This window comes from Ursus americanus, chromosome 17 (genome assembly GCF_024610735.1).
Source record: "Ursus americanus isolate L20-20 chromosome 17, mUrsAme1.1.p, whole genome shotgun sequence".
NCBI classification, from domain to species: Eukaryota; Metazoa; Chordata; class Mammalia; order Carnivora; family Ursidae; genus Ursus; species Ursus americanus.
This window is the reverse complement of record NC_142143.1, coordinates 19,706,244-19,719,836: the sequence shown is the minus strand read 5'-3', so window position 1 is coordinate 19,719,836 and position 13,593 is coordinate 19,706,244. Positions and strand designations below refer to the sequence as shown.

General features: G+C 38.2%; 1 protein-coding gene across 2 annotated transcripts in view; it reads left to right on the top strand.

Annotated features, from left to right (window-relative positions):
* UTP20 (UTP20 small subunit processome component) overlaps nucleotides 1-13,593 on the top strand; it is a 91,431-nt gene that overhangs the window by 5,309 nt on the left and 72,529 nt on the right. For both annotated transcript variants that reach the window (XM_045779984.2, XM_045779983.2), the window contains exons 5-12: nucleotides 66-254; nucleotides 3,618-3,699; nucleotides 4,401-4,538; nucleotides 5,007-5,162; nucleotides 5,713-5,859; nucleotides 5,943-6,077; nucleotides 7,251-7,328; nucleotides 9,233-9,411. In XM_045779984.2, coding sequence (XP_045635940.2) covers nucleotides 66-254; nucleotides 3,618-3,699; nucleotides 4,401-4,538; nucleotides 5,007-5,162; nucleotides 5,713-5,859; nucleotides 5,943-6,077; nucleotides 7,251-7,328; nucleotides 9,233-9,411 — 1,104 coding nt within the window. The remainder of the gene's footprint in view (nucleotides 1-65; nucleotides 255-3,617; nucleotides 3,700-4,400; nucleotides 4,539-5,006; nucleotides 5,163-5,712; nucleotides 5,860-5,942; nucleotides 6,078-7,250; nucleotides 7,329-9,232; nucleotides 9,412-13,593) is intronic.

Here is a 13,593-nt window from a genome sequence, read left to right as displayed (position 1 = left end):
AATAGATTTGCTGTCTTTGTTTTTTGATATATGTGTCTCATCACTTCTACTTATTTTTAATCCAGTTTGGTTGTACAGTTGGCACGAGATCTGCAGACGGACTTCTATCCACATTTTCAGGATTTTTTCCTGACTATCACCTCAATCCTGGAGACTCAGGACACAGAGTTACTAGAATGGGCTTTCACTTCACTGTCCTACCTGTATAAGTACCTGTGGAGACTAATGGTGAAGGATATGTCCAATATATACAGGTGACCCTTTTCTCTCTCTAGTACGGGTTTGGTTTAGGGGTTTTGCAGCAACATGGACGGGACTGGAGGAGATGGTGCTAAGTGAAATAAGTCAAGCAGAGAAAGACAATTATCGTATGGTTTTGTCACTTTTAAATTTTATCTTATTTACAATTCAGTGCTGTTTGGTAATTTCATAAAGTTGTGCAAATACCACCATAATCAGTTTAAGAACATTTCTGTCATCCCCAAAAGATTTCTCAAGTCCGCCTACAGTCAGTCCTGCTCCCCACCTGCATCAGTTTTGAGAGCAAAAGCAATATATACGTGTTACGTATTCGAGATTGCCTCTGTGAAAACAGTGGTGTGCTTGCGCTCGAGGCTCCTGAATAGAACAGTCGTCCTCAGGAATGAAATGTCTTAGCGTTCCAGGTTTTTATTTTTTGGTCAAGTGCAGTCTTTATCAATACTGACAACCAGGATTTCTCACTCCCACCCCGTACTTAGTTAAATATGCACAATACCCTTCGTGTATACCTGCTGACGTGGCTGCCTAACTCTGATACGTGTTTTCGATTGTTTTTTCCTGGGTTCTGTCTGACTTCACATTGCCTTTCCAGTTCAGTCTCTAATGATACGAAACTGGTTCTGCAGCCAGAGTGGTCCACAGTCTGTTCTGTTCGTCTGCATCGACCTTCTCTTCTCTTCTCTCCAGCTGCTAAAATCCTGCCTCTTGCCATCAAAGCCAAGCTTGGTTTTCATAACCTCCACAACCATTTCTGGGCACCTCAGCCAAAAAGCTTTTTACTCTGAACCCCTCTGGCATTTTACACCTTACATCACACAACTTGTGTTATAATTGTTTGTTCACAGTGTAATGGTGTGTTTTACAAACCTGTGAACTCTTCAAGAATCCAATCTTAAATGTCTGCATGTACCCAGCCCCTAACATATTTATTAAGTCCAAAGAGATACAAAGGGAACATGGTGAGCAAATGTGGATAGGGAAAGAGGGTGAATTCCATAGTTGCTTTCTGTTTAAGAAAAAGATTGTTTATAATCAATTTCAGTCAGGGACTTGATGGAATTTTCCCCTTGGTTTACTGATTATTTCTGCATACTTTAGTTGCCACAGAAATATGAAGATTAACACCCTCCTCCCAAATACAGGTATGGGTATGGGATAAAACTGTCGATTTTGTTTTTGTACCACCCCCTTCACCCTACCCTTCATCGAATCACCCTTCCCTCTACCCTACTTTGAACAAAGAATGAGAAAGAAATATTTTTCCGGCCTTTCTTAGTTTTCTATGAAGCTTTTGGTAAAATGTATTAGAAACCAAGATTACTTCATTCAAAACCAGCAAGATCTTAGGGCAATGTACAGTAGTCGCCCCTTATATGTGGGGTTTACGTTCCAAGACCCCTAGTAGATACCTGAAAGCATAGATAGTACTGAACTCTATATGTGCTGTGTTTTTTCCTACACATACATACCTGTGATGCAGTATCATTCATAAATGCACAGTGAGAGATTAATAGCAAAAACTAGAACAATTATAACAACACACTGTAATAAACATTGTGTGAATATGATCTCCAAAAATTACTTATTGTACCGTACTCACCCTTCTTCTTATGATGCGAGATGATAGAATGCCCACATGATGAGATGAAGTGAGGGGAGCGATGGTGTACGTGTTGTCGCGTAATGCTGTGCTCCTGTCAGCCTTCTGACCACAGTCAGTAGGAGGAGCATCTGATTCCAGACTGCAGTTGACCACGGATAACGGAGACCAGGAGAGTGAAACTGCGGATAAAGGGGAGGGGGGAGACCGCTGTATCACTTATTTGGGGTCATGACTTCTCTTGTTACTTTTGTATCTCCTAAATTGGGCTTTCCAGTTCTAAATTTATTTGCTCTCAGTGTGACCTCTTCAACCTCCTGGCTATTTTCACTTAAGTATTACTGAAATCAGAGTCAACACATTCCCACTCAAAGTAATGCTTCATCCATTCATGTGTTCAGTAAATATATACTGTCTGCTAGGCCCTGTTTGGTTGCCCATGTTCCGCAGTGATTCCATTTTTCTTCTCATCAACCGAGGCTTGGTGTCTTAGAGGCATTTTTGACCCAGTTGTCTTCAAGGACTCCAAATCCTCTTGATTCTGTTATTCATGTACTCAGTTCAGTGAGTGTTTATTGAGCACTGCCTATGTGTATGGCACTTGAGATACCAATACAGATAAAACAGATAAAAATCCCTCTCCATGCAAAGTTTACAGTTTAGTGGGAGACATCTTAGGGGCATGCCTGGCGTGTGCAAGGAACAGCAAGGAGTCCAGGGTCATGGGGCAGCGTGTATAAGCAGAGAGTGATGAGACAGTGCCACATCGTACTAGTAGAGTTCAGATCATATAAGGTCCCTGTGGGCACTGTAAGGTCTTTGCTTCCATTGCAGGGACTCTTGAAATGCCTCTTGGGTCCATTTTTCAGCTCTTCCCTCTACCATAAGCCTTTCATGCCCTTGTTCGCCCACGCTCACCTGACTTGAGCAGCTTTCTAGTTGGACTGCTAGCCTCTTTGCTTATTTCATCCTGTGTACTGCTACTAAATTAATCTCTCCGAAATACTCATTTCTCCTTTAGCCATTATTTATTCGTACCTGCTGTGGGCGAGGAAGTTCTAGGTACTGAGGATATGGCAAAAATAGGAGACCATGCTTCAACCACGTGACCAGTATAAACAATGTGATTATACAAGTAATTATTTAGTTGTAGCTACATGTCTCTGTGACCTTGAGCAGATTGCTTGGCCTTTCTGTCTCAGGCTTATTATCTGTGGAACCGGAATAACAGTACCTATACTCCATGGGGTTGTGTTAGTTAGAGGAAGTAACACAGGGTGAGTGCTTACATAGATGTAAGCTCAAGTCTAAATGCCTCTGTTTGGTGTTTGAAGCTACCTGTTTACATGGGCAGCTTTATCTGCAGCAGCCCTACCCAACCCCATCACCCTTTTTCTTTCAGACAGACTAGCCTCCTTGTCCTTTGACTGTGATCATTTCTGCCCACCCTGTCTTTCCTCTTGCTTTTATCTCTAGTCATATGCACTCCAGTACCCACCTGAATTCTTCTCATCATTCGGGAATCACTACACGTTTCGGCTATTCATGGAGTCTTTTCTGTAAGACCTGCACCACCAGTCCTAGGATTTTTCTTTTTTGTTACGTTCTGTCTTGGTAACTGAACAAGATTTTAAACCATTTGCTTTATACTTACAACGTATTCCTCGTATTCCTAGCACAATGTTGGACATATAGTTGACATGGCGTGTATGTTTCTTGAAATGTGATTAAACATGTCTTATTTTCTCATTTATAGCATGTATAGTACACTCCTGGCTCATAAAAAACTACATATAAGAAATTTTGCTGCTGAAAGTTTTACTTTTTTGATGAGAAAGGTTAGTCTGATATCTTACATGTTTATTGTTCATTAATCCTCAAGAATCTGATGAACAGAAACAGATATCTTTTATAATGTGGTTGTATGGACTAATATATATATACACACATATACACATATACATTATAAGAAGAAATCTTTTACTATTTTGAGTTTATCTCATCTTTAAGTTGTCTTTGCTCACTAATGAGAAATCATTTGAGTCACTCTTTTATTGTTATTTAGGCTTTTGGTAGCTTCAGTGTATGTATATCAGAAGTATCCTCTAATTCAAGTCAGTAAATATATGACTGGTGAGAGTAATAGAAACTTTTATAATAATTTCACAGAAGAAACTGGAATCATAATGTTGCTTGTGTTTCCATAGTAAATTTTAGAGGATTCTTGTAATGAAACAGAAACACTGGTATTAATTTCTTTTCTACTCATAAGTACATACTTTACTTTTAAAGAGAGAATGTTGTCTTATGTAGTTTTTCTTGGCGCAGACCTTTATATTATTTCACTGAATCAGTGTTGTCTGTGGAATTAGAAGTGGTATACTATTATAATAGTTTGAAATCACTAGAAATATCTCTTCCTTTTAGAATTTTATCCTAATTACATTTAACTATGAACCTGTGGAACAGTAAATAATATGTTTTCTTTTGGATTTGTTGTGTTGTAAATACAATTTTCCATTTGCATTTTGTGTTTTAGGTCTCTGATAAAAATGCACTTTTCAATTTAATGTTTCTTGATCTTGGTGAACATCCGGAAAAGGTAGAAGGAGTTGGCCAGTTGCTCTTTGAAATGTGCAAAGGAGTTAGAAACATGTTCCATTCCTGTACAGGGAAGGTAAATGACTGGGAGGATATTTTGAGTCTGTGTGAAAGAGAGTAAAAGGAAAATAGATAAGATTTATATAAATGGTATGGAGAGAGGATAGTCTGGAATAAATAAAAAGCACTAAGTGGGGGAGCATTAGGGCTTTAATAACAATGCTTATTAGCTAGGATCTAGGTGATTAGGTGTATTTACTTGTAAAATCATCCTTGTTTTCTTTATCTGGGATTCTAGAAGGTAACATAAATTGATTAATGAGCGAGGAGGGAGCACTTGGATGGTAAAATTCTCCATCCTGGTTTGGAAATTCCTTTTGGGACATGTAGTTAACTGAACCATCAAAGCTGCCATATCTTTGATTATTCCAGATCAGATTTTAATATAGCTTAGAGTGGGGAATAATCAAGTGGGAAATGACAGTGTTAATACTTAAAAATAAGAGTGTACATGTCCATTTTAATGATTATTGGATTCCCACAGGCAGTGAAGCTAATTTTACAAAAACTAGGACCAGTTACTGAAACAGAAACTCAACTACCATGGATTTTAGTTGGAGAAACACTCAAAAACATGGTCAAATCCACTGCGTTGTACATCTACAAGGAACATTTTGGTACATTTTTTGAATGTTTGCAAGTGAGTTCTAATTTTTAAGGATTTGTATGTAATAAGGGTTGATTGTTCTTGTTCTTAGTTTAGCAGACGACTCCTGGAGAGTATATTTTGTAATTGTCTTTATACTTTTACACACATAATTAGGCTTTTTTCCCCCTCTCTATTCCCTGTATTTTTTTGGTATTTTGAAATGCAGTAGAGCATTGTGATTAAGAGCACAGCCTTTGGAGCCAGAATGCCTCTTTTCAAATCTTGGCTTTGTCACTGATTTGGGAAGGTTACTTAAATCTCTGTTTCCCGGTTTTTTCGTCTGGTGGGACTATGGGACAATAATATTCTCTACCTCATGGTCGCTATGAGGATTGTGCATAAATACTTATAAAGCACTTTATAACCATGCACTCAAAAATGTTAGCTATTATTGTCCTTTGTGATTCCTGGTAAATGTGTCTTTCTTTCAAAATAAAAGTGTGAAAATTCGAACTGCTTCACTCAATACTTTCATTATTGGATTAACAAATGAGTTTGATATTTTTATAGTTATTCTTTCTGTTAAATTCCCCATTGGCAGGAATCACTCCTAGATCTACATACAAAAGTAACCACAACTAACTGTGGGGAAAGTTCTGAACAGATAAGAAGGTTGTTAGAAATATATCTGATACTTGTGAAACATGGGAACGGATCAAAGATAACCAAACCTGTCGATGTTTGTAAGGTGAGTTCCCAACTTCATTTGCTCAGAGTCTGTTCATTAAAAGCTATTGCTAAGCGTGCATTGTTTTTTCTTTTATTTTACAGGTATTGTCTCAAACATTACAAATAGCCAGTCTTTCTACACCTTGCCGGGAGACCCTCTTGGCTGTAATTTCTGCTTTGATCCTGGGTGAAAATGTTTCCTTGCCAGAGACCCTTATCAAAGAAACCATACAAAAAGTAATTTACTTCAACAGATATTAATTGAGTAGTTAATAAGATATTTAGCATTGAATAAGCCTCCTGGGGAATACAAATGAAGTGTGTGGCAAAGGCTCTGCCTTCAGGGAATTTATAATCTTGTCAAGGAGATGTGAATTGCATTCTATAATAGAAAGAGGCAAAACAAAGTGTGATAAAGTAAATGGTGCATATTCAGCAAACGTGTATAGCTTACCATGTGCTGGGTGTGGACTAGGTATTCCGGGGTGGGCATTATGGTACCTGTGGTGTTTGATTGTTAGGGAAGTGGGGCCCTGGGAGTGACTTATTATAATCTGTTGAATTAATCTACTGATGTCATATTGAAACATAATTATTAATTCTGCCTGGGGTTGAGGGACAGAGAATGCTTTCCAAAGGACGTACAATTGGGGTAGTCCTTGAATGTTAAATATCATCTGCCGGTCAGTGAAGGGATTAAAAATGCCTGGAGAGGGAACGGCACAAGATGCGTCAAAAAGTCCAGAAATGAAAAAAAAAAGTCCAAAAATATATGCCTGCTGGGTATATGGACACATTTGCAAAGTTCGGTTGGGTTTTATCCTGCAAGTAGTGAAAAGCCCTGGAGAATTTTTAAGTAGGGTAATGATTTGATAAGATTTACATTTTAATGAGTTTAGAAGATGGTTTGTGGGGAAGTGGGATTGAAAATAGAAAGACCAGTTAGGTTCCTCCTAGACTGTGCAGTGCAGCAGTATATAGTATGGAAAAATGTATAAAATAGTGCTGCTTGCCCTTTTCGGAATTCTCTCTTTGGGAAAGAACTGAGCAGCTCTTAGGCAGAGCCCTGCATAATCACTAGAAACCCAGTACCCCTAACATTTGTAAGTAAGTTCTTTCAGCTGAAGGGCAAGCATTTGTACAGAAAACTGGTTAAAGTGTGCCTGCCACTCCCTTACTCCACCTGCTTTCCCAAGGAGAAGGGTTCAGTGCCAGTGTCTCACACCTGGATGTGTCCCTCTGCACCAAATTCAGCAGTCAAGTTATTTTTGCCTCTATTAACTTGTTTCAAGCGTCCCACCACTTCCTGCTTGCAAGTTAGAGGACCTTGAAGGTTTAAGATGTTTTTTATTTTCAGGAATGGGGAAAGTACTCTCTGTGTGCTTAATGTTTTTTACCTGTGGTCCACAGATTTTTGAGAGCAGATTTGAAAGACATTTAATTTTGGATTTTTCTGAAGTTATGTTTGTTATGCAGCAGTTTGAGCAGGTGAGGAACTGAAGTTTTGGATTTGTTTTGTTATCAGTCTGTCATGATAAAATAATCAACTTAAAATCCTATGCTTTTTGTTTGAGAGGAATAGAATAAGCATTTAATGTTTTAGTCCACATTTTTTAAAGCAATTATATTTCAATTTTAGTTCACAATAAAGTAAAACTTTCTTCCGTATGCTAGGACACTTAAAATGACATTAGATAATCAACTTGTTTTTAAATAATCCTTTAGGAATTATAGAACCATGTGGTAAAATTGAAAAAAGACTTTAAGGAACTTTTATGTGAGTTTGAAGCATAGAAAATAGTTTCTGAAACATTTGGTTTGCAGGAAGGTTACTAATGCACTTCTTTGCTACTAAGTAAATACCTGATGTAATGAGGTAGAAATCTTTCTATTAAATCCTGAGTTTATTTTATCCCTATCCCCTCCCGTCCCTCTAACATTTGCCACTGCTTGTAACTGGTCTTCCATAGCACACCTCATGGAAGTCTGTTTCTGTGTCTGTTCTCTGAGTTCCCCTTTAGTCATTAATATATTCTCATTTGCTTTGAGAAAAACCTTCTTCTTCATTCGTGTCCTAGCCCTTTTGTTTCCTGTCCAGTGAGAGCCCTTTACCTTGCTCTGGTTTTCTTAGCAACTACATCTTTTCCTTCTCCCTTGTTCCCTTTGGTCTTTTTATAAACATCTTATTTTTATCAGAGTACTCTTTGTATGTAGTTTTAAAAGTCAAGCAGGGCTAAAAGTTAGTCACTTGATTTCCACTCACATCTTCCTCGCTGAGAACAACCATGTCCCTTGGCTTTTATCTACTTTTTTCCGTTACTTTATATTTTCTAATAATTCAAATACACTGCTTTTCCTTGATTCATTAGTTCTAGTACTCTTCTATGAACTTCCTTCTATGGTGGATGGGTTCTGGTTCTTTTATACCTCTCATCTTCTCAGTAGGGTTACATCACAAATTTTGGTTGGATTCCTGTTCACCACATAATTAATCCTTCTAAACGAGTATTTTGTATTTCTGTTTCCTTTTTTGTATACCTTTTCATTTTTCCTGAAGTTATAGATTGCCTCATTCTTTAAAAACTGGAAATGATTTTCCTTGAATAGCTGGTCAGTGAGTCTGTCTGCCAACAGCATTCTAAAATGACTTTCACATATCAGAAAATTTAGTAGCTCAAATTTTTTTTTCTTTCCTTTCCTAGACATATTCCTCCTAGAGCAGTGCAAGTTTGAATGGGTTGCTTTCTAAGACCACAGTGCAGATGTCATAATAGGACTTCATTTTGCTTTTCTCCTATTTCCTGGGTCCCATACCTTTCCCTTGTTTTAGTTTAATCTCTTATTTCGATGGTACACATTTTCCAGAGGTTCTAGAGAAAGGACAAATGGAAGTAAAATTTTGAGATTTAGTGCCTTGGAAAATGTCTTTATTCATATTGCTACCAAAATAGGTATAGAATTAGAGATTTTATCACTTTCCCTCAGTTTTTTAGACATTGCTCCATGGTCTTCTAGCTCTCGTTACTTCTGTGGAGAAGAGGTCTAATGCCTTTATGATCTCTGATCCTGTGTTTATGATGTTTTTCCCTCTGTGGAAGTGTTAGAATCTTTTCTTTCGGGGCGCCTGGGTGGCACAGTTGTTAAGCATCTGCCTTCGGCTCAGGGCGTGATCCCGGCGTTATGGGATCAAGCCCCACATCAGGCTCCTCCACTAGGAGCCTGCTTCTTCCTCTCCCACTCCCCCTGCTTGTGTTCCCTCTCTCTCTGGCTGTCTCTATCTCCGCCAAATAAATAAATAAAATCTTAAAAAAAAAAAAAAAAGAATCTTTTCTTCCTTAGGTGTTATGAAATGTATATCTGTTAATAAATGTGATTTCCTTTCTTATTTTTAGCTTTTTCTACCCAGCTTTCTCTTGTATATTGAAAATTGCTTCTTGATTAATGAGCCTCCTGTCAAAGATGAAGCTCTGGCCATTTTGGCCAAGCTCATTCTGAACAAAGCAGCACCTCCTACTGCTGGCTCGATGGCAATTGAGAAGTACCCCCTGGTCTTTTCACAACAGACAGTGGGGTAAGTTCTAAGTTTTTATTCCTTGTAATGTTGGTAGGATTACCCATTTTATAATGCATAAGAATGCTGTAAAAAATGAAGATCTCTGTATATTAGCTGGGAAGATATCCATGATATATTGTTCTGTGAAAAAAGGAAGTTGTAGAATAGTTGTTTAGTATGATCCCATTTTGCAAAGTTAAAACAAAAAGTGTAAATAAGCATAGGAAAAGACATGGAAGGATACATAAACAGGTTAACCCGTTTAATGTCAGGAGAATGGTATGTGAAAGAAAGAGGTGACTATTGATTTTTTGATTTTTTTTAACCTTTTATTTTAAAATAATTGTACATTTGGGGCGCCTGGGTGGCTCAGTCGTTAAGCGTCTGCCTTCGGCTCAGGGTGTGATCCTGGTGTTACGGGATCGAGCCCCACATCAGGCTCCTCCGCTGGGAGCCTGCTTCTTCCTCTCCCACTCCCCCTGCTTGTGTTCCCTCTCTCGCTGGCTGTCTCTCTCTCTGTCACATAAATAAATAAAATCTTTAAAAAAATAAAATAAATTAACAAAATAAAATAATTGTACATTCACGTGCAGTTGAAAGAAATAGTAGAGAGGTTCTGTGTACTCTTCCCCCAGCTTCCCCCAATGGTAACATCTTGCATAAGTTAACTGCGATATCACAACCATAAAATTGACATTTTTCAGATTTCATCAGTTTTACATGCACTCATCTCTGGGTGTGTGTGTATCTGGCTATATGGTTCTATGCAGTTTTATCCCATGTGTAGATTCATAACCACCACCAGAGTCAAGATACAGTGTTACTCCATCACCACAAGGATCTCTTGTGCTACCTTTTAATAGCCACACTCACGGATGCTCCTGTCTCCATTCTTAACCCCTGGCAGTCACTAATCTGTTCCCTGTTTTTATGATTGTATGATTTTAAGAATATTGTATAAATGGAATTAAAGAGTTCAGCTTTTGAGATCAGCTTTCAGTCACGCAGGTCCCTTGAGACCCATCCAAGCTGTGTGCGTCGAGAGTCCATCCTTTCGTTGAACATCTCGCGTGGGCTTGTTGCGGCGTAGCAGCCCGTGCCAGGGATGTAGGATGGTCCAGGTAATGATTCACTTGTTGAAAGACGTTTAGGTCACTTCCGGTTTGGGGCTAGTATGATGAATAAAGCTGTTATGAATATCCACGTACATAAGTTTTCGTTGCTCTGAGATAAATGCCCAAAAGTGGAATTGTTGAGTTATATCATAAGTACATCTCTCGTTCGATGCGAAACTGCTAGCGGTTTTCCAGAGTGTTTGTGCCATTTTATATTCCCACCAGCAGTCCAAATGGTCAAGTTTCTCTGAATCCTCTCCGGCATTTGGTATCGTCACTGATTTTTATTTTTTGCCAATGCAGTAGGATGTAGTGAAATCTCATTATGATTTTAAATTGCATCTCCTTAGTGGCTGATGTTGTTGACCGTCTTTTCCTGGGTTTATTTGCTATGCGTGTATCCTCTTTAGGGAAATATCTGTTTGTTTCCTTGGCCCATTTTCTAGATGGATTGCTTGTTTCTTTACTGTTGAGTTTTGAGAACACGTTATATATTCTAGACAGAGGTCTTTTTGTCAGATCAATGGTCTGCAGATAAATTCTTTTAGTCGATGGCTTGTCTTTGTTCACTTAAGATTTTTCACAGAGCACTGTTTTAGATTTTGATGAGGTTCAGTTGACCAGCTTTTCTTTCATGGATAGTGCTTTTGATGTCAAGTCTAAGAACTCTTTGCCTACCTAGATATTTTCTCCTACTTTTCTAAAAGTGTCATAGTTTTATGTTTTACATTTAAGTCAGTGGTCCATTTTGAGTTAATTTTTATATAAGATACGAGGTTTAGGTCAAGTTTCTTTTTTTGCCTGTGGATGCCCACTGTTCTGGCAACATTTGTTGAAAAGGCTGTTCTTCCTCATTGAACTGCTTCTGCACCTTTGTCACATCAGTTGGGCATATACGTGTGGTTCTATTTCTGGGTTCTCTATTCTCTTCCATCGATCCATGTATCTGTCCTCCCCTGATACCACACTGTCTTATTACAACAGCTCTACAATAAGTCTTGAAATCTTGAAAAAAAAATTTTCTCCCATTCTATTGTTCCTTTTTGGATTGTTTCAGCTAGTCTTGGTCCTTTCCTGTTCTGTATAAATTTTAGGAGAGTCTTGTCTATGTCTACCAAAAACCTTGCTAGGATTTAGTTTGGAATTGCCTTAAATCTGTAGATCAGATTGGGAAGAACTGACATTTCCCTAAGGATACACAAAACTTTTAACTTTGTTTATGTCAGGAGGATGGGAAGGAGAAGAAAGAAGTGACTGTTAACTTTTAGATTATATATCTTTGCATTGTTTGAATTGTTGAGTGTCGTGGATTACTTTAATTTCATTAAAAATAAAGCATACCCTTTAGACATTGAAAACAGGGTTTACATAAATATGTGAGAGGATTCTGCTTATTACTTTTCCAGCAGTTGTGGCTGTGTTTTTAGAAATTATAGATTAGGAAACCAGTTCCCTTATCATTCCTGTATGTTCATACTTAAGTTTCTTATTTCTCTGGGATTTGTTAGACTTGCTGCGTCTGTGGTTTGCTTTGGGGCAGCAGGAATAGGTGGACATTCCTTGAGTTTTTGCTGAGTACTCAGCTTTGAAGCATCACAGCATCCCTTGAGATGGGTGTCATTGTCCCCACAGTCACACAGCTGAGTTGGTTTTTGATTCTGGATCAGCTTGAGATTCTGGAGGAATTCGTCTTCTTCACATGTTGCTCTTCTGCTGACCTTAAAAGTAGCTTTTCTATCAAAACATGCCAGTAGAGTCTTGTTAGTTTTCCAGTTTACTGAGCTCTGATTCCTGAGGAATGAATGATTAGTAACTCCTGTAGAATTATTTCCTTGGAACTTTCCTCTTGATTGCAACACCAAACCAGCTCCCAACAGGCATATTCCTTGCATGTAGCCAAAACTCTGGGTTCTGAGCACTGGGAATGAAGCTGCTTTGTTTGCTTGTGTGAGGCCATCTCAGCCATCTCAGATCCTTTGAAATATGTCATGATAAGAAGAAATAATGTCCTGATAAGCATAAATAATGGAGGCATATTAGTTTAAGGCAGGTGCCACAGCTTCTGTGCTCTTTCTTTGAGAAAACATCCCTCTGCAACTCCCAGAGATAGGATATATGTGAATGGTCACCTTTGTCTGAATATTCTCAGTAACACTCTATCCACCTGTCTCACAGATTTGTTGTGAGATTAGAAAGACATAATAGATGTGAAAAGATTGTTGACAAATGCTAATTATATCAGGCACTGTTCTAGGCATTGGGATATAATAATGAATAAGAAGAAGGTTTCTTCTTTTTGGCAAGATGACATTCTTGGAGAGGAGGGATGTGAGACAGATAACAAATAAACAAGATAATTTTAATGATAAAAAGAAAAATAAAATGAGGGTGTTGAGAGGGAGAATGAATGGAGAGGCAACGTGACTCCTCTCCAGAGAAGGGACCTTTGAGCTGATTATAATGATGGGAAGGATCCAGCCTTGCAAAGATCTAGGTCAAAGGCTTTCCAGGCAGAGCAAGACTTAGTGTAAAGGTTCTGGGGATAGGAATAAGCCCAGTATGTTTGAGGAACAAAAAGAAAACCTGTGTGGGTACAGAGCATCGAGCAAGGAGGAGAGTGGAATGGGAGGACATGAGAGGCAGGCCAGGATCAGATCACATAGGGCCTTGTAAGGTGACATCGGGGGTGTGGATTTTATTGGAGCTCATCGGCAGGTGTGATGAAGTAGGCAAGCAAGGACCCACCTTAATATTAAAGTATCTCAATGTTTCTTATAAGATTTTTGCAGATTGTTGAGTCTTTACTACTAGAAAGACTATATATATATCAAGGTATAGTGACTTTCAGAAATTGTCAGTGAAAGTAACTATAATTTCCAAACATTCCATGTCTTAATAAGTATGAAACAAAAAAGAATAGTTTTTAGTTAATTTTCATGATAATGGGGACAGAGGAATAAAAACCTGATCTTCCACTTCCGTTGTGTAACAAGCTAAGCAAACTGGACATGGAGGATAAATTATCAAAACAAATCATTTTACTTACTGTTTCTATGACTTTTCTTTCAATTAGATTTCTGTCTTT